The sequence below is a fragment of the Oncorhynchus tshawytscha genome, linkage group LG10, assembly GCF_018296145.1.
Source record: "Oncorhynchus tshawytscha isolate Ot180627B linkage group LG10, Otsh_v2.0, whole genome shotgun sequence".
Lineage (NCBI taxonomy): Eukaryota > Metazoa > Chordata > Actinopteri > Salmoniformes > Salmonidae > Oncorhynchus > Oncorhynchus tshawytscha.
The window spans coordinates 26,235,327-26,255,981 of NC_056438.1; the positions used below are offsets into that span (position 1 = coordinate 26,235,327).

General features: G+C 42.8%; 1 protein-coding gene across 6 annotated transcripts in view; it reads right to left on the reverse strand.

Moving 5' to 3' along the window:
• Nucleotides 1-927: 927 nt before the first annotated feature.
• The window catches only part of LOC112261010 (serine/threonine-protein phosphatase 2B catalytic subunit alpha isoform), a 95,871-nt gene continuing 76,143 nt past the window's right edge, over nucleotides 928-20,655 (reverse strand). For 2 of the 6 annotated variants that reach the window (XM_042328424.1, XM_042328426.1), the window contains 5 exons: nucleotides 15,177-15,261; nucleotides 9,261-9,358; nucleotides 8,729-8,737; nucleotides 6,739-6,768; nucleotides 928-2,859 (listed from right to left, as the gene is read on the reverse strand). In XM_042328424.1, the coding sequence (XP_042184358.1) occupies nucleotides 2,669-2,859; nucleotides 6,739-6,768; nucleotides 8,729-8,737; nucleotides 9,261-9,358; nucleotides 15,177-15,261 (413 nt within the window). In that variant the 3' untranslated portion in view covers nucleotides 928-2,668. The remainder of the gene's footprint in view (nucleotides 2,860-6,738; nucleotides 6,769-8,728; nucleotides 8,738-9,260; nucleotides 9,359-15,176; nucleotides 15,262-20,655) is intronic. The other 4 variants (XM_042328425.1, XM_042328427.1, XM_042328429.1 and 1 more) reach the window with 2 other exon arrangements.

A 20,655-nucleotide genomic window follows, 5' to 3' on the forward strand; every position in this document is an offset into this window, starting at 1 on the left:
ATCCACTGGGTTCTCCCCCTTTGAGCCCCTGTATGGCCATCAGTCCCGCGGACTGCTGGACCTAGCCAAGGAGGTCTGGGAAGAGCAGCTGACCCCCCTTCGCAGCATAGTAGAACATATGGATGAGGGAGAGGATGACGGCGATTTGGCCAATGGTGACAGAGCACATGGCCCAGGCGCAACGCGCCCAGGAGCGTGTCTACAACCGGGGGGCCTAACCACGAGAGTTCCACCCAGGCGAGAAGGTCTTGGTGCTGATCCCTACAACGGAGAGTAAATTCCTGGCTATGTGGCATGGCCCTGGCTACGACATCCTTGAGTGGGTAGGCGACGTCAATTACAAGGTCCGCCAAACAGGGCGGCGAAAACCCCTCCAGCTTCACCATGTGAACTTGCTGAAGAAATGGCACACACAAAATTGGTAAGAGAGCAACGCCTTCATGGCACGCCGATGACGCGGCCGGTCTTCATTTGACCGACTGTATCTTTGTCAAATAAGCACCAATCGGGGTCAAGTTAGGAGTATCCGGAAACCCTGTATATGTTGCAAATTGTAGGTGCTAACCTATTGTGACAGCATGCCTTTTCCTTTTGGACAAAAATTATAAGAACATTTAGAGTTATGAAGTTATGAAAACTGGTTGTTTTGCAAATATTGAACTTATAATATGGCTACTAATAATGGAACAGCTACATCAAAGTCCCATTTACATCAAAAATTGAGATTTGGTTGTAAAAAGCAGAATTCTCCTTTAAGCCAAGACTCTTAAGTTCCAGTGACTAGAGAGATACATGCTTTTTGGGAGGCAGCTATGAAATCCAATTTATGAAATAAATAGTATCTTTATATAATAATTTATGAAAAGCTCATTATGAATGTTTTGGCGTACACCATGTAATCATCATTAAAACATTTCCAAAAGTGTATATATTTAGGATGTAATACATTTTTTATTTTTTATGTTTACATTGACTTGAAATCTGAGAATAGGAATATACCACACACAAATAAACAGTTTCATTTAAGTTGAAATACATGCACATTTTTTATTAAACAGTAATATAAAATACTTTTTCATAGTTGAGTGCATGCTTCATCTGCCAACTGGTTTGAAGTTAAATTACAAAAGCAAGGCTTTATGTCGTGTAGTGAATTACTTGGGCACTTAAGCAGTTTTAAAAAAAACAACTTTTTTTTGTTTTATCTTAAAGTATTAAGCAGTAACAAACCTGTAACTGATATACAAAGCAGAGTTCCAAATAATAATAATAACATTATTAATAATAGTAATTAAATTACACTTTCTGTGGCACGTTTACAAAACAGAACAAACATTTCTAACCCGTTATATGGCACTAACAGTTATCATGCATTTTGAGTTCCACATGTAACCACAAACCTCACAAGAATGGTCAAACATGCTAAATCTGACTATGTGCACTTACAAGTGCATGTTAAAAATATGATTCCTTTTCCATCTCAGATAGTTAAATGTTTCAATTATAAAAGAAGTTGAAGGCATATAAAGCATTATCATGGTGTTAATTTAATGAATGCCGATATACGTTTCCAGTATATATTCACTAAGCGCACTACATTTAAAAACAGGCCTCCGTAGCCAAGGCATTCAATTCATTTATCCAATCCTTTGTTTCATTTTATAAAACATGCATAGGCAGACACTTTCAGGTGATTTTTTTTTTTTTACACAATATAGGTTCTTTATGTTTACTTTGTTCGCAATACTTTAAAAAGAGAAAAATGAACACACAGAATTCCAGCAAGCCACAATAAAATCTATATTCCCAAAAAACAACAAAAACATATTTGCAAATAATATATAAATGTAAATTCCAGTTATGAAACTCCCAAAAAATAGGTATTCATCACCAAGGTAATAATTTGCCATTTTCCAGAAATCTGGGTCAAAAGCACACACCAAATGAACCTGAGGTAAGCATAATCTGTACAAAACCATAAAACTTTAACTTTTTGGGGCATTTAAACAATGTTGCAACATTCTTTTTAAGACTGCCTAATTTATTTCAGAGCTATTTTATAAGAGTAGCAAAAAAAGTTATTAATAAATAGTCCTTACTTAATTTGTACACCCTTATATGTTAAAAACATGTTTTTTTATGTTTTGCCCTTTTTAGTGCTGTATTTTGTAAACGTACAATAGTTAGTAAGAAGTTACACAAAATGTCCATATCCAGTAAAACCGGGCTCTCCAACCCTGTTCCTGGAGAGCAACCGTCCTGTAGGTTTTCACTGCAACCCTAATCAAGTGTACCTGATTCTAATAATTAGCTGGTTGATAAGCTGAATCAGGTTATAGTAGTTACAACTGGGGTTGGAGTGAAAATCTACAGGAGGGTAGCTTTTCAGGAACAGGGTTGGAGAGCCCTGCAGTAAAATGAGCTAGGGGCTTTCATAAATTCTCTCTCGCTCTCTCTCTCTCTCTCTCTCTCTCTCTCGCTCTCGCTCTCTCTCTCTCTCTCTCTCTCTCTCTCTCTCTCTCTCTCTCTCGTCTCAGAATCAAGCACGTCATCACCAGCTTCGAGGAGGCCAAGGGCCTGAAAAAGTGAACGAGCGATAACTTTCCGTAGTTCGACCCACCCTGGTCGCCACAGACTGCCACCACCAGCCGTGGTGGAGCGTGCCCCTTCACTGGATGTTGCTGCTGTCCTTGGCGTCTGTGCCATTGGTCTCCGAGGACAGAGCCTTGTTGAGGGAGTTGAGGCTGGCGTCTGAGGGGAGGCCGTCCCGCCTCGGGGGCATCCGCTCGTTGATGCGGTCCAGGCCCTTGGCCTCCGCAAAGCTGGTGATTTTGTGCTGGGGCGAGAAGCCCTTGATGGCTGGAGGATGGAGGGATGGAGAGGGGAAAATGGAGGGAATGGGTGATTTAGAGGAGAGAAGTAGAAAAGACATGTACAATATTTAATAAGGTTACTTATTTCTGGTTCAGAAGCACAAACACACATCAGTGTGTTTGGGTTGCCTTTGGTTTTGTTCAGAGTCAATAATTAATAGTGATAGCAATCAAGTCATGTGATGACAAAATAATGAATTCCATACAACGAATAAAAATCCATTTGTCTGAAATGGTTGACTATATAAACCATTGCACTGAATGGAAAAATCCCTTGATGGTTGTTAGCATAGCAGAGGCTTAGTAGACCAACCCACAGAAACCACAGCATCGACATTTTAACAATATAGTTATTTGTGAGAAAAATATATTTCTATACTATGCTTCTCTCAATAGTATCACGCCAATGTGCATTTCATCTGCTTAGTGTTTTCCTAGAAACAACTACAGTAAGAATACAAGTTGGGTGCGTGTATTTATAAGTATGTATATAACTTAACTTCTTCATGCAGAGACATTTTGAACACTTAAATGATAAATTCTATCTATTTTTATTCTCATCTTGTAATATCATAGGTATGAGCCATCCCATGTAGTGTTCATTCTGCCTTTTGAAGACATTAGAGAAGTATAACACAATCAATATGAACAATTCATCAGAGTAAATGACAACACAATATCAACACCAATTACCATATTATCGTAATTATATAACCCGAAAGACAAATGGATTACATAATCCTACTGAAGAGGGTATGTCTGGTGCTGGAGGTAAATAGGTTTTCATTGTACCAGGAAATATTTACAAAAGTAAAAGCACTGCTGATATATCACATAATTAACTCACAAGCAGAAAAGTATGTACACTCCTGGCCAAAGGTTTTAGAACACCTACTCATTCAAGGGTTTTTCTTTATTTTTTACTATTTTCTACATTGTAGAATAATAATGAAGACATCAAACTATGAAATAACACATGGAATCATGTAGTAACCAAAAAAGTGTTAAACAAATCAAAATACATTTTATATTTAAGACTATTCAAATAGCCACCCTTTGCCTTGATGACAGCTTTGCACACTCTTGGCATTCTCTCAACCAGCTTCACCTGGAATGCTTGTCCAACAGTCTTGAAGGAGTTCCCACATATGTCAAGCACTTGTTGGCTGCTTTTCCTTCACTCTGCAGTCCAACTCATCCCAAACCATCTCAATTTGGTTGAGGTCGGGGGATTGTGGAGGCCAGGTCATCTGATGCAGCGCTCCATCACTCTACTTCTTGGTCAAATAGCCCTTATACAGCCTGGAGGTGTGTTGGGTCATGGTCCTGTTGAAAAACAAAGGATAGTCCCCCTAAGCGCAAACCAGATGGGATGGCGTATCGCTGCAGAAAGCTGTGGTAGCCAAGCTGCTTAAGTGTGCCTTGAATTCTAAATAAAATGACAGACAGTGTCACCAGCAAAGCACCCCCACACCATAACACTTTTTCCCTCCATGCTTTACGGTGGGAAATACACATTTGGAGATCATCCGTTCACCCACACCGCGTCTCACAAAGATACGTCGGTTGGAACCAAAAATCTCAAATTTGGACCAGACCAAAGGACAAATTTCCACCGGTCTAATGTCCATTGCTCGTGTTTCTTGGCCCAAGAACCATGAAGGCCTGATTCACAGTCTCGTTTGAAAGTTGACGTTGAGATGTGTCTGTTACTTGAACTCTGCAAACCATTTATTTGGGCTGCAATTTCTGAGGCTGGTAACTCTAAATTAACTTATCTTCTGCAGCAGAGGTAACTCTGGGTTGTCCATTCCTGTGGCGGTCCTCATGAGAGCCAGTTTCATCATAGCACTTGATGGTTTTTGCGACTGCACTTGAAGAAACTTTCAATGTTCTTGAAATGTTCCATATTGACTGACCTTCATGTCTTAAAGTAATGATGGACTGTCGTTTCTCTTTGCTTATTTGAGCTGTTCTTGCCATAATATGGATTTGGTCTTTTACCAAATAGGGCTATCTTCTGTGTACCCTCCCCCACCCACCTTGTCACAACAAAACTGATAGGCTAAAACACATTAAAAAGCAAATACATTCAACAAATTAACTTTTAAGAAGGCACACCTGTTAATTGAAATGCATTCCAGGTGACTACTTAAGAAGCTGGTTGAGATAATGCCAAGAGTGTGCAAAGCTGTCAACAAGGCACAGGGTGGCTATTTGATGAATCTCAAATATAAAATAGATTTTGATTTGTTTAACACTTTTTTGGTTACTACATGATTCCATATGTGTTATTTCATAGTTTTGATGTCTTCACTATTATTCTACAGTGTAGAAAATAGCAAAAATAAAGAAAAACCCTTGAATGAGTAGGTGTTCTAAAACTTTTGACCAGTAGTGTATGTAAGTCAATTATGAGATGAAATTAAGCATTTAGGGGAAAATACATGTGCAAATTATTCAGTGTGAAAGTGAACATGGAAGTAAATAGTGTAAAAAAAAGAAAAAGAAACTGTAAAAACAACATTTTGCAACTGATGCTCTATCAAAAAATAAACCTGAAGATACTTGACTGCATATTTCAAAAAGGCACAATTGAAAACACCTGAGGACCCCCAGGACCAGACCACCCCACCACTGTACTACACAAACAAAACAAAAGGACCAAGGAAATGGAAAAGAGAAAAATGAATGGAAAATAGAGAGTGGGGCCCACATACACTGAAACATACAGTATACCACAGAAAAAGTACTACAACAGTGAGACTACGCTCACATGCATAAACACTACTACAAAAGGTACTTGTTGCTAACCACTTGTTAAGCCTGCTCAGAACATGCAACAAATTACTAAGGGGCAAGGGGGCTATAATGGTAGTCAGCAGTTACATTTTCAGGATATCCTTTTTCTGGATCAGAACAATTTGGGAGGAATTAGCGATATTATTAAATTATGGGTGTGGAGAGAGGGGGCTGATGGGTCTTGCAGTTTGTGTTGCTGCATAGTACAGGTCAGACACAGGTTATTAGCAGCTCAACAAAGAGAACAGGACACAGCAGGCCCACAGAGGAACCACATGGAAAAATAAGCTAAAAGAGTCTCGTCACTGATGCACGTCATCCTCTAGGGGGCGCTTATGAGGAGTCGCTGAACAATTCCAACTTAAATAGCAGCTAGCTAGCAAATCGCTATTTGCCCATTTTCTTTTTGGAGTTGGAGGCCAATTTGGCTTTCAAAGCCTCTGTTGGAAAAGCAAATTTTGTTCTGATTTGTTTCTATCTCACGTATATTAGTGCCAAGACAAAGCACAACTGTATTAGTTGTTTCAAAGGGGGACAATCAGATCGGTCTTTCTTAGGAAGACTGAGTGGGTGGATGAGTTGGTGTAGGGGCATGGGGTGTTGTATGAAGTCACAGGTGTGACATAATATCCTGCTGAGTGCTGTTGTTTTTCAGACAAACGTATGAGTGGACACTACTTAGTGGAGGGGATACTGCAAAACAATGTACATACAGATTAAGCTGAAAACCTTGTCGGTGGGAGGGAGGGGAGGGTGGCTATATCCTAGCAGGTGAAAAGAAAAGTAATGCATTTAATGCTATCTGCCTAGTATGATCTTTGTTCAGCAGTGATATGATCTTTGTTCAACAGTGATATGATCTTTGTTCACCTTTGAAACAAGTGTGGCTTTTCTGTACTCTCCCCCTTTTTTTTTGGGGGGTTAATTATTATGCCACAATTTGTTAGCTCAAACACCCAACACACTCTGTAACAAGCTACGGCGAGATGGATGAAAACGCAGCAGGCGGGGGCCCCTGTCTATTGCGGTAAGAAGCAACAGAGAGGGCCGCCGGCCTAGTTACCTTCGTCTGCCTCAATAGCCTCAATAGTAGCTGAAGAGAAGAAGACGGGGGTTGCAAAACGAATGAGAAGAAGGGTGACCAGCGAGGAATTCATTTGGTTTTTTCCCAGGAACCGGTCAATGAGCAGCAAAAAGAGAGAGCCAATGCAAAGACAACAATGTTAAAAACAAAAAAACTCCCTGTGTTTTTCGGACAGAGGACACTCATGGGAGGAGGAGCAGGAATCAAGCGGGTGTGTTAAGACAGACAAAGAAGGAAGGGGGTAGTTAACCAAAAAGGTGACAGACAGAATGGAGCCAGTCAAATACCCATTGTACACAAATGTGTGGTGTGCTGGTATTTTGAGCTTGGTAAAAACGGCACCCGTATCTGACAAAGGGACAAGAAGCGGTGCTGGACGGCTATAGAAAATGGATGTCGGGGAGGGGGATGCCGTGACAAGTAGGACTGGAGAGGATTGATGATTATCAAAGGGGTGAATGTGAATATCTGTCTGATGTATCCTCACTCAACAAACTACACACTGGAGCAGAGTTGGGGGGGGGGTGACATATGATCGGTGTTTAACAGGAGTTAGGCTACAGTACATGTAGACGTGTGGGTGAGAACAGAAACAACTCTGCCAAAGTCATAAATGCGGCTGCAGCTGAACAACCGAGCTCAGATAAAAGAAAAGAAGAATGTTCTCTGGAAACATAGGCTACAAGCTATCATGAACTGTAGCGCAGCCGCGTCTTTTGACACGAACCGGCGAAAGAGCAGATGCACCTTTAAAAAACACACCGTGGGAATATTTTGATGCACTTACCACTTACCGTACAAATCCTTCTGTTCTATAGCAATACTTATCATCAAACACTTATCACCAGAAATACGGAAATGACTCTGTACTCAGGTGGTGCACAAAGAGAAAAAAAAATGGGCTCGGGTGGGACTGCAAATGATACTTAGCGGCTACAGCTCTACAACTTGAACAGGTCGATGTGGATATGGAGGTACGATACATAATGCACAAGAGCGACGTACACACACAGGAAAGCTACAAGGAGGTCCAAAAGAAACCAAGTGGTTGATGGATTGCACAACATTGCGGTAGAAGCACATTGGAGACTGTCTGAACAATAGGAGCCTATGGCGAGCTGTGATTCTACCAATGCTGCGACAGAAAATCTCTTTGAACGTCACTCTGCCTCCCAACATGGCTCCTCCTCGCTACTGCATCTCCATTGGATGGCTTTGGCCCATCGTTGCATCACTGGGAACTACTGTACATGGTTGCCCCTATGCAGTCGGAATCAACAATGTGTGGTTTGTGTGTGTGTGTGTGTGTGTGTGTGTGTGTGTGTGGGAGAGAGAGATAGAGTTATAGACTACTGTTTATAAGGCAAACATGTAGCATTTCTGTGGTAAACTTCGGGAGAAGTGAACCCAGAAATAGATGTCGACGGTTCAGAGCAGTAGAGGATCGAAAACATGACTTAAATTCACTGTAGGCTTAAAACAACTGATAGAGGAGACTTAAACTGACCAAGAGAACCAAAGAGAGGAGAATGAAGTTCTTTGGATTTCTGCCTTGTTTGTGGGTGACAAGGTAGATAATATGTATCCCCTTTCATACACGGTTGTTTATGTCAATTCCAATTCATCCTTTGCATCTTACTCGGTACCTAGCCTTCCCTGACATCTTAAAAATCACTTCAAATTTGTCAAATCAAAGGACATGATTTTGTTCTATTTAAAATAAATTCAAATTCTAAATTGTCTATGTTATAGCCTGATTCCGTCGGTAGATTATTCAATTCCACTTGTCATCTTTGGAAGAAATGTCTTCCCTGTGGAAAAGCATCTTATAATGCTAGTCTGTCACGTAAAGGAGATTGATCGATCGTCAGACTGTTTTTGGGAGTGTTTGGAATTCAACATGGGAGGGTGAATTCTACAATATTCTCACAAAACACTGCTGACACAATACTTGCACAACAGATTATACCTGTGGTTTCTAGGGAAAGAGGAGAAAGAAGAAGACAGAGACAATATTTGAGATATAACCAGTAGATTTCAGAGAGGAAGGTGGAGAGGGGGGGGGGTAAGGAAAGCAAGACAGCATTAAAAGAGACAATGGCGAAAAACTTCTAACATTTTATGACGGTATTATCTAAAACCAACATCAGAGAAAGGGGCCACGCTTTGCAGTACTTAGATATTAGCTTATTCTAGGGTAACCTTGCTGCAGTAATGCTTATATTGACTACAGATAGTTACATTGTATTTCCCACTGCTGCAACTGTGTTCTATGACATAAAAGTCGTAAAGAAATATACCGGGTTTAAGAGAAAATGCCCTGAGAGAAAAAAAAATAGTGAAATAAGTATCAGGTATCTGCTTGTCTTTGAGGTAGATGCATTGCTAATTAAATATTTTTATAAGTGTGTATTGATGGGGGCGGAACACGGTGGCCTGGGGAGTGTGAGGGGTGTTGTGGACTAGACATGGAGGTCCAGGGTGTGTGTTGTGCGGCGTACCATTCTGGAGCTTCTCCTTGCCTCCGGACAGCACTCCACTGGGCAGCATGCCGGTGGGGGTCAGCCCTTTCAGTGTCAACACACTCTCACTCTCCTCCCTGCAGGGACAACAAACAAAGAAATGGAACTGGATTCAACTAACCATGAAGCTGTTTATTAGCTCAATGTTTAATTAGCTCAATAAAATGACAATCATCCATGAATTTTCTCAGCGTTCAGTCTCTTGACCACGATGATTCAGGATGTTGTTTTTGAATTGCTTGTTTTTTTTGCTGTTGTTGTTGCTTGACATCACTTTGAAATGCCTTTATTTAATGAATAGTGCTATAAAAGTTTAATAAATTATTATTATTATCTATTGGGAGTTGAACCATGAAGTGAGAGGTTAAACAGAAAAAGGAGCACCGAACAGGAAGAGTTGAGACACAGGAAGAGCTTTTCACTATTTAAAAAGTAACTGTCCAGTGTTTCAAGATTTCTATGAAATATGACCTATAATTAATAAACATTTGAGTGAAATAGTTTCCCATACAAAAAATGGTAATTAAGTTGTTTAAAAAGCAGATTTCCTGTGTTTGAATGTTGTAAGCGTACCCCAACAACAGAATGGTGTGGGCGTATACCAGTCATTCAAAATATTCATTCGAGTAGACCGCTGATTGGCCAGCTCAGCCAATGAGCCAACATGACATCATGTTTGAAACAGTCTGTTTGAGATACAAGTTTGAGGTGTTTCTTCTCCAATTTAGGCTCTGGCCATAAATACGTGCATAGGATGAGTCAACAACAGAATATTACCTTTTAAAAGTGAGAATTTCACTGGACAGTTACTTTAAGAGATAATTGGGGACGAGGTTGGTCGACGCGCCATGCCAATTAGTAATACATCAAGAATTTTGGCCCATGATAAAAGGTTTTCAATGAAGCCTAATTCAATTCAAATCAAATCGTATTTGTCACATGCGCCAAATACAACCTTAACGTGAAATGCTTACTTACAAGCCCTTAACCAACAATGCAGTTCAAGAAGTAGTGACTATGCATAGATAATAAACAGCGAGTAGTAGCAGTATGAAAACAAAAGGGGGGAGTAATCAAAGTAAATAGTCCGGGTGGCCATTTGATTAGTTGAGTTGTTCAGTAGTGTTATGGCTTGTAGGTGGAAGCTGTTAAGGAGCCTTTTGGTCCTAGACTTGGCACTCCGGTACCATTTGCCGTGCGGTAGCAGAGAGAACAGTCTATGACATGGGTGACTGGAGTCTTGGACAATTTGTTGGGCCTTCCTCTGACACCGCCTAGTATATACAGTTGTTGTCGGAAGTTTACATACACCTTAGCCAAATACATTTTAAACGCAGTTTTTCACAATTCCTGACATTTAATCCCGTAAAAAATTCCCTGTCTAAGGTCAGTTCGGCTCAACACTTTATTTTAAGAATGTGAGAATGATTTATTTCAGCTTTTATTTTCTTCATCACATTCCCAGTGGGTCAGAAGTTTACATGCACTCAATGAGATTTTGGTAGCATTGCCTTTAAAATGTTTACCTTGGGTCAAACATGTCGGGTAGCCTCCGCAAGCTTCCCACAATAAGTTGGGTGAATTTTCGCCCATTCCTCCTGACAGGGCTGGTGTACCTGAATTAGGTTTCTAGGCCTCCTTGCTCACACACGCTTTTTCAGTTCTGCCCACACATTTTCTGTAGGATTGAGGTCAGGGCATTGTGATGGCCACTCCAATACCTTGACTTTGTTGTCCTTAAGGCAATTTGCCACAACTTTGGAAGTATGCTTGGGGTCATTGTCCATTTGGAAGACACATTTGTGACCAAGCCTGACTGATGTCTTGAGATGCTGCTTCAATAGATCCACATAATTTTCCGTCCTCATGATGCCATCTATTGTGTGAAGTGCACCAGTCCCCCCTGCAGCAAAGCACCCCCACAACATGATGCTGCCACCCCTGTGCTTCACGGTTGGGATGGTGTTCTTCAGCTTGCAAGCCTCCACCTATTCCTTCAAAACATAACGATGGTCATTATGGCCAAACAGTTCTATTTTTCCTTCACCAGACCAGAGGACATTTCTCCAAAAAGTACGATCTTTGTTCCCATGTGCAGTTGCAAACTGTAGTCTGGCTTTTTTATGGCGGTTTTGGAGCAGTGGCTTCTTCCTTGCTGAGCGGCCTTTCAGGTAATGTCGCTATAGGACTCATTTTACTGTGGATATAGAGACTTTTGTACCCATTTCCTCCAGCATCTTCACAAGGTCCTTTGCTGTTGTTCTGGGGTTGATTTGCACTTTTCTCACCAAAGTACGTTCACCTCTAGGAGACAGAACGCGTCTCCTTCCTGAGCGGTATGCCGGCTGTGTGGTCCCATTGTGTTTATACTTGGTACTATTGTTTGTACAGATGAATATGGTAACTTCCGGCATTTGCAAATTGCTCCCAAGGATGAACCAGAATTGTGGAGATCCACAATTTTTTCTCTGAGGTCTTGGCTGATTTCTTTTTATTTTCCCATGATGTCAAGCAAAGAGGCACTGAGTTTGAAGGTAGGCCTTGAAATACATCCACAGGTACACCTCCAATTGACACACATGTTGTCACATCCCTTAACTTTCACTGCTATGCGGATGACACACAGCTGTACATTTCAATGAAACATGGTGAAGCCCCAAAATTGCCCTTGCTAGAAGCATGTGTTTCAGACATAAGGAAGTGGATGGCTGCAAACATTCTACTTTTAAACTCGGACAAAACAGAGATGCTTGTTCTAGGTCCCAAGAAACAAAGAGATCTTCTGTTGAATCCGACCATTAGTCTTAATGGTTGTACAGTCGTCTCAAATAAAACTGTGAAGGACCTCGGCGTTACTCTGGACCCTGATCTCTCTTTTGAAGAACATATCAAGACCATTTCAAGGACAGCTTTTTTCCATCTACGTAACATTGCAAAAATCAGAAACTTTCTGTCCAAAAATGATGCAGAAAAATGAATCCATGCTTTTGTCACTTCTAGGTTAGACTACTGCAATGCTCTACTTTCCGGCTACCCGGATAAAGCACTAAATAAACTTCAGTTAGTACTAAATACAGCTGCTCGAATTCTGACTAGAACCAAAAAATTTGATCATATTACTCCAGTGCTAGCCTCTCTACACTGGCTTCCTGTCAAAGCAAGGGCTGATTTCAAGGTTTTACTGCTAACCTACAAAGCATTACATGGGCTTGCTCCTACCTATCTCTCTGATTTGGTCCTGCCGTACATACCTACATGTACGCTACGGTCACAAGACGCAGGCCTCCTAATTGTCCCTAGAATTTCTAAGCAAACAGCTGGAGGCAGGGCTTTCTCCTATAGAGCTCAATTTTTATGGAACGGTCTGCCTACCCATGTCAGAGACGCAAACTCGGTCTCAACCTTCAAGTCCTTACTGAAGACTTATCTCTTCAGTGGGTCATATGATTGAGTGTAGTCTGGCCCAGGAGTGGGAAGGTGAACGGAAAGGCTCTGGAGCAACGAACCGCCCTTGCTGTCTCTGCCTGGCCGGTTCCCCTCTTCCCACTGGGATTCTCTGCCTCTAACCCTATTACAGGGCTGAGTCACTGGCTTACTGGGGCCCTCTCTTGCCGTCCCTGGAAGGGGTGCGTCACCTGAGTGGGTTGATTCACTGATGTGGTCATCCTGTCTGGGATGGCGCCCCCCCTTGGGTTGTGCCATGGCGGAGTTCTTTGTGGGCTATACTCAGCCTTGTCTCAGGATGGTAAGTTGGTGGTTGAAGATATCCCTCTAGTGGTGTGGGGGCTGTGCTTTGGCAAAGTGGGTGGGGTTATATCCTTCCTGTTTGGCCCTGTATGGGTGCGTCCTCGGATGGGGCCACAGTGTCTCCTGACCCCTCCTGTCTCAGCCTCCAGTATTTATGCTGCAGTAGTTAATGTGTCGGGGGCTAGGGTCAGTTTGTTATATCTGGAGTACCTCTCCTGTCCTATTCTCTCTCTCTCTCTCTCTCTCTCTCTCTCTCTCTCTCTCTCTCTCTCTCTCTCTCTCTCTCTCTCTCTCTCTCTCTCTCTCTCTCTCTCTCTCTCTCTCTCTCTCTCTCTCTCTCTCTCTCTCTCTCTCTCTCTCTCTCTCTCTCTCTCTCTCTCTCTCTCTCTCTCTCTCTCTCTCTCTCTCTCTCTCTCTCTCTCTCTCTCTCTCTCTCTCTCTCTCTCTCTCTCTCTCTCTCTCTCTCTCTCTCTCTCTCTCTCTCTCTCTCTCTCTCTGAGGACCTGAGCTCTGGACCATGCCCCAGGACTACCTGACATGATGACTCCTTGCTGTCCCCAGTCCACCTGACCGTGCTGCTGCTCCAGTTTCAACTGTTCTGCCTTATTACTATACGACCATGCTGGTCATTTATGAACATTTCAACATCTTGGCCATGTTCTGTTATAATATCCACCCGGCACAGCCAGAAGAGGACTGGCCACCCCACATAGCCTGGTTCCTCTCTAGGTTTCTTCCTAGGTTTTGGCCTTTCTAGGGAGTTTTTCCTAGCCACCGTGCTTCTACACCTGCATTGCTTGCTGTTTGGGGTTTTAGGCTGGGTTTCTGTACAGCACTTTGAGATATCAGCTGATGTACGAAGGGCTATTTTTGATTTGATTTTTGATTTGATCAATCTACACACAATACCCCATTATGACAAAGCAAAAACACATTTTTAGAAATGTTTGCAAAAATATGAAATATCACATTTACATAAGTAATCACACCCTTTACTCAGTACTTTGTTGAAGCACCTTTTGCAGCGATTACAACCTTGAGTCTTCTGGGTATGACGCTACAAGCTTGGTACACCTGTATTTGGAGAGTTTCTCCCATTCTTCTCTGCAGATCCTCTCAAGCTCTGTCAGGTTGGATGGGGAGCATCGCTGCACAGCTATTGTCAGGTCTCTCCAGAGATGTTTGATCGGGTCTGGGCTCTGGCTGGGCCACTCAAGGACATTCAGAGACTTGTCCCGAAGCCACTCCTGCGTTGTCTTGGCCGTGTGCTTGGAGTCATTGTCACATTGGAAGGTGCACCTTCACCCCAGTCTGAGGTACTGAGCGCTCTGGAGCAGGTTTTCATCAAAGATCGCTCTGTACTTTGCTCCGTTCATCTTTCCCTCGATCCTGACTAGTCTCCCAGTCACTGCCGCTGAAAAACATCCCCACAGCATGATTCTGCCACCACCATACTTCACCATAGTGATGGTGCTAGGTTTCTTCCAGAAGTGACGCTTGGCATTCAGGCCAAAGAGTTCCATCTTGGTTTCATCAAACCATGATCTGAGAGTCTTTAGGTGCCTTTTGATAAACTCCAAGCGGGCTGTCATGTGCCTTTTACTGAGGACTGGCTTCTGCCTGGCCACTCTACCGTAAAAGCCTGATTGGTGGAGTGCTGCAGAGATGGTTGTCCTTCTGGACAATCTCCACAGAGGGACTCTGGAGCTCATCTCCACAGAGGGACTCTGGAGCTCTGTCAGAGTGACCATCTGGTTCCTGGTCATCTCCCTGACCAAGGCCCTTCTCCCCCCATTGCTCAGTTTAGCTGGGTGGCCAGCTCTAGGAAGAGTCTTGGTGTTTCCAAACTTATTCCATTTAAGAATGATGGAGGCCACTGCGTTCTTGGGGACCTTCAATGCTGCAATGTTTTTTTGGTATACTTCCCCAGATCTGTGCCTCGACACAATGAGTCTCATAGCAAAAGGTCTGAATACTTATGTAAATAAAGGTAACTTTTTTCTCTCGCTTTGTCATAATGGGATATTGTATGTAGATTGATTAATTCATTTAATCAATTTAAGAATAAGGCTGAATACTTTCCCGAATGCACTGTAGATAGACAGGAACTGCACACCTAGACATGCATCGATGAATCCCAATAAATACCTGAGGACAGAGAATACCCTGGCCATCTTGCCAATGGCACGGATCTTGTTCCGGATTACTTCCTTGCGTGCAGAGGCTGTGGCACCTAAAAGACACAAACACACAGACACACACACACACACACACACACACACACAGACACACAGACACACACACACACACACACACACACACACACACACACACACACACACACACACACACACACACACACACACACACACACACACACACACACACACACACACACACACAGTTGTCAGGGTCAGACAGTCAGGCCGTTTCCAACCATCACTGCTTATCTGGGGCATTTTCTTTAAGGTGTCTTCACTACCATACATGAGCTGGTAAAGCCTAGCACTAAGTTGTGTTTTTTGTCTACGTACAGCGGGGAGAACAAGTATTTGATACACTGCCGATTTTGCAGGTTTTCCTACTTACAAAGCATGTAGAGGTCTGTAATTTTTATCATAGGTACACTTCAACTGTGAGAGACAGAATCTAAAACAAAAATCCAGAAAATCACATTGTATGATTTTTAAGTTGTTAATTTGCATTTTATTGCATGACATAAGTATTTGATACATCTGAAAAGCAGAACTTAATATTTGGTACAGAAACCTTTGTTTGCAATTACAGAGATCATACGTTTCCTGTAGTTCTTGACCAGGTTTGCACACACTGCAGCAGGGATTTTGGCCCACTCCTTCATACAGACCTTCTCCAGATCCTTCAGGTTTCGGGGCTGTCGCTGGGCAATACGGACTTTCAGCTCCCTCTAAAGATTTTCTATTGGGTTCAGGTCTGGAGACTGGCTAGGCCACTCCAGGAGCTTGAGATGCTCCTTACGGAGCCACTCCTTAGTTGCCCTGGCTGTGTGTTTCAGGTTGTTGTCATGCTGGAAGACCCAGCCACGACCCATCTTCAATGCTCTTACTGAGGGAAGGAGGTTGTTGGCCAAGATCTCGCGATACATGGCCCCATCCATCCTCCCCTCAATATGGTGCAGTAGTCCTGTCCCCTTTTCAGAAAAGCATCCCCAAAGAATGATGTTTCCACCTCCATGCTTCACGGTTGGGATGGTTTTCTTGGGGTTGTACTCATCCTTCTTCTTCCTCTAAACACGGCGAGTGGAGTTTAGACCAAAAAGCTCTATTTTTGTCTCATCAGACCACATGACCTTCTCCCATTCCTCCTCTGGATCATCCAGATGGTCATTGACAAACTTCAGACGGGCCTGGACATGCGCTGGCTTGAGCAGGGGGACCTTGCGTGCGCTGCAGGATTTTAATCCATGACGGCATAGTGTGTTACTAATGGTTTTCTTTGAGACTGTGGTCCCAGCTCTCTTCAGGTCATTTACCAGGTCCTGCCGTGTAGTTCTGGCCTGATCCCTCACCTTCCTCATGATCATTGATGCCCCACGAGGTGAGATCTTGCATGGAGCCCCAGACCGAGGGTGATTGACCGTCATCTTGAACTTCTTCCATTTTCTAATAATTGCGCCAACAGTTGTTGCCTTCTCACCAAGCTGCTTGCCTATTGTCCTGTAGCCCATCCTAGCCTTGTGCAGGTCCACAATTTTATCCCTGATGTCCTTACACAGCTCTCTGGTCTTGGCCATTGTGGAGAGGTTGGAGTCTGTGTGTGGACAGGTGTCTTTTATACAGGTAACGAGTTCAAACAGGTGCAGTTAATACAGGTAATGAGTGGTGAACAGGAGGGATACTTAAAGAAAATCCAAACAGGTGTGTGAGAGATGGAATTCTTACTGGTTGGTAGGTGATCAAATACTTATGTCATGCAATAAAATGCAAATTAACTATTTAAAAATCATACAATGTGATTTTCTGTATTTTTGTTTTAGATTCTGTCTCTCACAATTGAAGTGTACCTATGATAAAAATTACAGACCTCTACATGCTTTGTAAGTAGGAAAACCTGCAAAATCAGCAGTGTATCAAATGCTTGTTCTCCCCACTGTATGTGTGTGAGTGACTACTACTGATAGAAAGGAATCCTACCCTAAATGTTTATGTAATATTTATTGGATACTTGAATCATTGAGCAGATGTTTTTAGCACAGGAGTCATTTATAGTAAATGTGGGCCTCACAACAAAATCATTCCACATAAGAAAATTATACCACATCAACATACAGGTGGAGTGTGAGAGATGGAAATTAACGCGAGTGCTTAGAAATATATGGAGAGAGAGAGTATGCAGAGAACAGTGAAATACTCTAGTAGAGTGTGTTCCTTTGAACGGACCAATAGGGGGAGTATTGAGTATCCCTGCGCATGGGTGATGTCTTTTCTTGTTAAGATATACACTGAACAAAAATATAAACGCAACATGCAACAATTTCAAAGATTTTCCTGAGTCGCAGTTCATATAAGGAAACAAATCATAAAAAATAAATTCATTCGGCCTTAATCTGTGGATTTCAAATGACTGGGAATACAGATATGCATCTGTTGGTCACAGATATCTTTTTTTTAAAGGTAGCGGCGTGGATCAGAAAACCAGTCAGTATCTGGTGTGACTGCCATTTTCCTCGTCCAGCGTGACACATCTCCTTCACATAGAGTTGATCAATCAGGCTGTTGATTGTGGCCCGTGGAATGCTGTCGCACTCCTCTTCAATGGCTATGTGAAGTTGCTGGATATTGGTGGGAACTGCAACACACTGTCGCTCAATGTCGATCCACTCACATGTCTGGTGAGTATGCAGGCCATGGAAGAACTGGGACATTTCAGCTTCCAGGAATTGTGTACAGATCCTTGCGACATGGGGCCATGCATTATCATGCTGAAACATGGTGATTGCGGCAGATGAATGGCACGACAATGGGCCTCAGGATCCCGACACGGTATCTCTGTGCATTCAAATTGCCATAGATAAAATGCAATTGTGTTCGTTGTCAGTAGCTTATGCTTGCCCATACCATAACCCCACCGCCACCATGGGCTGAACTGCTCACCCACACGACGTCACACACGCTGTCTACTCTTCTCCAGTGTGGCAGTGGTCATCGAAGGTGAGCATTTGCCCATTGAAGAAGTCGGTTACAACGCCGAATAGCAGTCAGGTCAAGACCCTGATGAGCATGACGAACAAGCTGATGAGCTTCCATGAGACGGTTTCTGACAGTTTGTGCAGACATTCTTTGGTTGTGCAAACCCACCAGTTTCATCAGCTGTCCGGGTGGCTGGTTTCAGACGATCCCCCAGGTGAAGAAGTCGAATGTGGAGGTCCTGGGCTGGCGTGGTTACACATGTTCTGTGGTTGTGAGGCCGGTTGGACGTACTGCCAAATTCTCTCAAATTACATTGGAGGCAGTTTATGGTAAATAAATGGATCTGGCAACAGCTCTGGTGGACATTCCTGCAGTCAGCATGGCAACTGCACACTCCCTCAAAACTTGAGACATCTGTGGCATTGTGTTGTGTGAATAAAACTGCACGTTTTAGGAACTCCCGAGTGGAGCAGTGGTCTAAGGCACTGCATCGCAGTGCTGTGCCACTAGAGTTTCTGGGTTCGAGTCCAGGCTCTGTAACAGCCGGGCCGCGACTGAGAGACCCATGGGTCGCACAAATGGCCCAGCGTCGCCTGTGTGAGGGGAAGGTTTGGCTGGTACAGATGTCCTTGTCCCATCGCACACTAGTGACTCCTGTGGCGGGCTGGGCGCAGTGCACGCTGACTCGGTCGCCAGGTGCACAGTGTTTCTTCCGACACATTGGTGCGGCTGGCTTCCGGGTTAAGCGGGCATTGTGTCAAGAAGCAATGGGGTTTGGCTGGATCGTGTTTCGGAGGACGCACGGCTCTTGACATTCGCCTCTCCCGAGTCCGTACGGGAGTTGCAGCAATGGGACAAGACTGTAACTATCAATTGGATACCATGAAATTGGGGAGAAAAATGGGTAAAATGTAAAATAATAATAACTGCACATTTGTGGCCTTTAATTATCTCCAGCACAAAGTGCATCTGTGTAATGGTCATGCTGTTTAATCAGCTTCTTAATATGTCACACCTGTCAGGTGGATGGAGTATCTTTGCAAAAGAGAAATGCTCACTGCCAGGGATGTAAACAAATTTGTGCACACAATTTTTGAGAAATAAGTTCTTTCTGCGTATGGAAGATTTCTGGGATCTTTTATTTAATCTCATGAAACATGGGTCCAACACTTTACATGTTGCGTTTAGATTTTTGTTCAGTATAGCTAGCTAGATGTTTGGACACAAAGAATGGTCTATATCAGTGGTCACCAACCTTTTCTGAGTCAAGATCACTTTCTGAGTTTTTATTGCATGACTTTAAAAAAACATAAGCCTATGCAACATTAACCAATTAAAAACAGTTCTGTAGCAATCAGGTTTGTGCAGTAGGCTACAGGCCCAATACATTATTGCTGCATATTGGCTACACTTGAATTGCCCTGCCAATGTTGTTCTTCTCTGACCATTTTGAAATTATATTTCTAAACGTTAGGTATATGATCAAACTGGTAATACATCATTTGTTGTATTACTTGTGAGGCACAACTGAGTGAGCATATTAATTTGCTTTTTATTCTGGATTGATGGCCTGCATCTGATAGTCAGTCTGAGCAGAGGGAGGGAGCACCGGTGAGGCTGCCTCTCACCCGACTCACCGTCCCTCCTCTCTCCCGCCCTCCTCTGAGAAAAGGGGACACCGTCTTTCAGCTGATGGCGAAACTTAAGTCGCACTGCATTACTTCTGCCTCATGCACCAATTCATGCTGTTACTCCTATGATCAGAGAAAGTTCAATATTCCTTGATATTAAAAAAGACACAAGTTGCAAATAATAACAATGCAAGCTTATCGAAATGCGCATGTTATAGCTTATAAAACTGTTGAACAAAGTTGTGACAGTGCTGAATAACACCTTAAACACGAACTTACTCATAAAAACAGCAGTTCTTTTGTGTATTCGTTGAGTCTCTCTCTAGTCATGGTTTTAAAAGTTTTGAAATATCACATGATCAACTTTTCTGTACGTTCGGGGCTTCTTTTTACAGTCCATGGCGCAAGGAAACTGTGCAGATACAGTGATCTGAGCTATCTGATTGGCCAGGGTTAGGCCTATAGGTGCACTTGATTTGCTTTCTGGGCTTGACGGGTAAGAGTTCTACCTTCACACACATGAAATGTTTCAAAATAAAAACACTTTGCCTTCCCAGCGCTAGGGCTTCTGAATGAAGTGCACCTACCGTCAACAGTGTGAAACGAAAATAGGAACGCTTGGCTTTATCGTTGGGTTTTTTACAGAAATGTTTGGTGATCGACTAGGAATGGCTTGGAGATCGACCAGTCGATCGTGATCAACCGGTTGGTGACCACTGGTCTATATGGTGTGTTAGGACTGACAACACTACACTGTTTCTATTGAAGCTATAGGCTAGCTTTAATTCAATCAAGTGCAGATAACTGTACTGCAGGAAAGCTATGTTT